The sequence below is a fragment of the Octopus bimaculoides genome, chromosome 1, assembly GCF_001194135.2.
Source record: "Octopus bimaculoides isolate UCB-OBI-ISO-001 chromosome 1, ASM119413v2, whole genome shotgun sequence".
NCBI lineage: Eukaryota > Metazoa > Mollusca > Cephalopoda > Octopoda > Octopodidae > Octopus > Octopus bimaculoides.
Genome location: NC_068981.1, coordinates 6,034,582 through 6,036,885, shown reverse-complemented (window position 1 = coordinate 6,036,885; position 2,304 = coordinate 6,034,582). Strand labels below are relative to the sequence as shown.

The 2,304-nt window shown below is 41.9% G+C and overlaps 1 protein-coding gene across 1 annotated transcript in view; it reads right to left on the bottom strand.

Annotated features, from left to right (window-relative positions):
• The window catches only part of LOC106875990 (DNA-(apurinic or apyrimidinic site) endonuclease 2), a 12,635-nt gene that overhangs the window by 2,813 nt on the left and 7,518 nt on the right, over positions 1 to 2,304 (bottom strand). Inside the window, exon 5 of the mRNA XM_014924332.2 lies at positions 987 to 1,056. Coding sequence (XP_014779818.1) covers positions 987 to 1,056 — 70 coding nt within the window. The remainder of the gene's footprint in view (positions 1 to 986; positions 1,057 to 2,304) is intronic.

Below are 2,304 nucleotides of genomic sequence, written 5' to 3'. Positions count from 1 at the left end.
GCATCTCATGTGCCACCCGCACAAGAACCAGTCCAGGGGCACTGGCAACGATCTTACTTGGCTTGCCGGGTCTTCTCACGCACAGCACATTTCCAAAGGTCTCGGTCAGTAGTCATTGCCTCGGTGAGGCCTAATGTACGAAGGTCTTGTCTCACCACCTCAGCCCAGGTCTTCCTGGGCATATATATATATATATATACAAAGATCAGAACTTATCTGCAGCTCTTTGTGGTCCAAATCAGATATGCAATCTATGCGGGTGTCTTTTCAATACACTGTCTGGTTTAAAAAGCCACATCAGATGCCATGATGGTGCTAAGGTGTAGGTACAGGAGGTGGTGAGACTCTGCATAAGGAGTAGACAACCACCATATATACAGTAATCCCTCGACTATCGCGGGTGATACGTTCCAAAACCCTCCGCCATAGGTGAAAATCCAGGAAATAGAAACAATATTGGACTGTATATATTTTGTTTTATTATTTTTATAATTTGTGTATATTTATTTTATTATAAAAGCAAAACAACACCAGAGAGGAATCGATGTGAGCTGAAATAATAAACCATGACAAGTGAACCGTGATAGGAGGGACTCGATAGGTGGACCACGATAGGTGATCCGCAATATGGCGAGGAATTACTGTATATGTGTTTGTGTGACTGTGTTTGTCCCGCCACCATTGCTTGACAACTGAGGTTGGTGTGTTTTCGTCCCCATAACTTAGTGGTTCAGTAAAAAGGACCGATAGAATAAGTACAAGGCTTACAAAGAATAAGTCTTGGGGTCGATTTGTTCGACTAAAGGCAGTGCTCCAGCATGGCCACAGTCAAATGACTGAAACAAATGAAAGATCCACACAATGACATGTGAAGTAGGAATTCCTCACACACATTGTGTTCTAAAATAGATTAAACACACACAAAGTTATCATCTAATTATCTTCATTAAAGTTCAAAGCGCAATCAAGCATACCAAAGCACTGACCTCTGAATCTGGTTCACAATGGTCCATGTTCTGATGTGTTGTATTTAAGTCTCCCAAAATGATCACATGACTGCAAAGAGAAATGAGGACAACATTGGTTTCAAATATTGGCACAAGGCCAGCAGTTTGAGGGGAGGGGCTAAGTCGACCCCAGTGCTCGACTGGTAATTCTTTTATCAAGCCCTATAAAGGGTGAAAGGCAAAGCCAGCCCCAACACTATTTGAACTCAGAACGTAAAGACGGAAAAAATTCAGCTAAGAATTTTGCCAGTGTGCTAACGATTTGGCCATTAGCAGCCTTAGAAATAGGGACAATGATGATGATGATTATTATTATTATTATTATTATTATTATTATTATTATTGCCTTTGCACAGCTTCTAATGCTGGAGATGTACTACTGTGTCAGCTGTTCACAACCAGTGAACTAAGGTAACACCTCTTATTTTTCGAGCACCTTCCAGAGTATTCGAGCGGTTCTAAGCAGTGCTGTTTTCTGCAAGTGCTCCACCCTTATTGCTGCCCCTAATTGTTCCACGTACTTCTTGAGATTTTTACTCACTGTTCCCAGGACTCCGACAATTATTGGTACTACTGCTACCTTTTTCATTGACCACAGCTGCTTAACTTCCCAAGCTAACCTGTTATATCTCTCGACTTTTCTTTCTTCCTCATCGCATACCTTGTCAGCTGGGTTTGCTATATCTATGATCCAGCATCGTTTGCTTTCTTTCTCAATCAACACTATGTCTGGCTTCCTATTCTATTATTATTATTATTATTATCATTATTATTATTATTATTAAGGTGATGAGCTGACAGAACCGTTGACACACTGGACGAAATGCTTAGTGGTATTTCACCCTTGACCACATTCTGAGTTCAAATTCCACCAAGGTTGACTTAGCCTTTATTCTTTTCAGAGTTGATGAATTAAGTACCAGTGAAACACTGGGGTCGATGTAATCGACTCATCCCCCAAGCTACCCTTGTGGCAAAAATTTGAAATTATTATTATTATTATTATTACATTGATAAGCAAATGAGAGGAGGGATGGGAGGGGCAGTGACTGTGACAGCTGCTGGCTACGCTCCCAGGTTTGTGACAGGAATTAATGTTCTAGTTGAATAAAGGTGAGTGTTTGGAGAGACTAAGCTGAGGGGGGTGGGGGCCACAGTTCTGGGAAGGGATCACAGGCTGAGGTTGTTAAGTGTGGTGTTGGAACGGTGAAGCACAGTAAAAGTATCTGGTGGGAAATGTGGGCCAGGATGGAGAGGGTGTTCAGAGAAGTAGGCCTGAGCGGAGACAGTTGGTTCA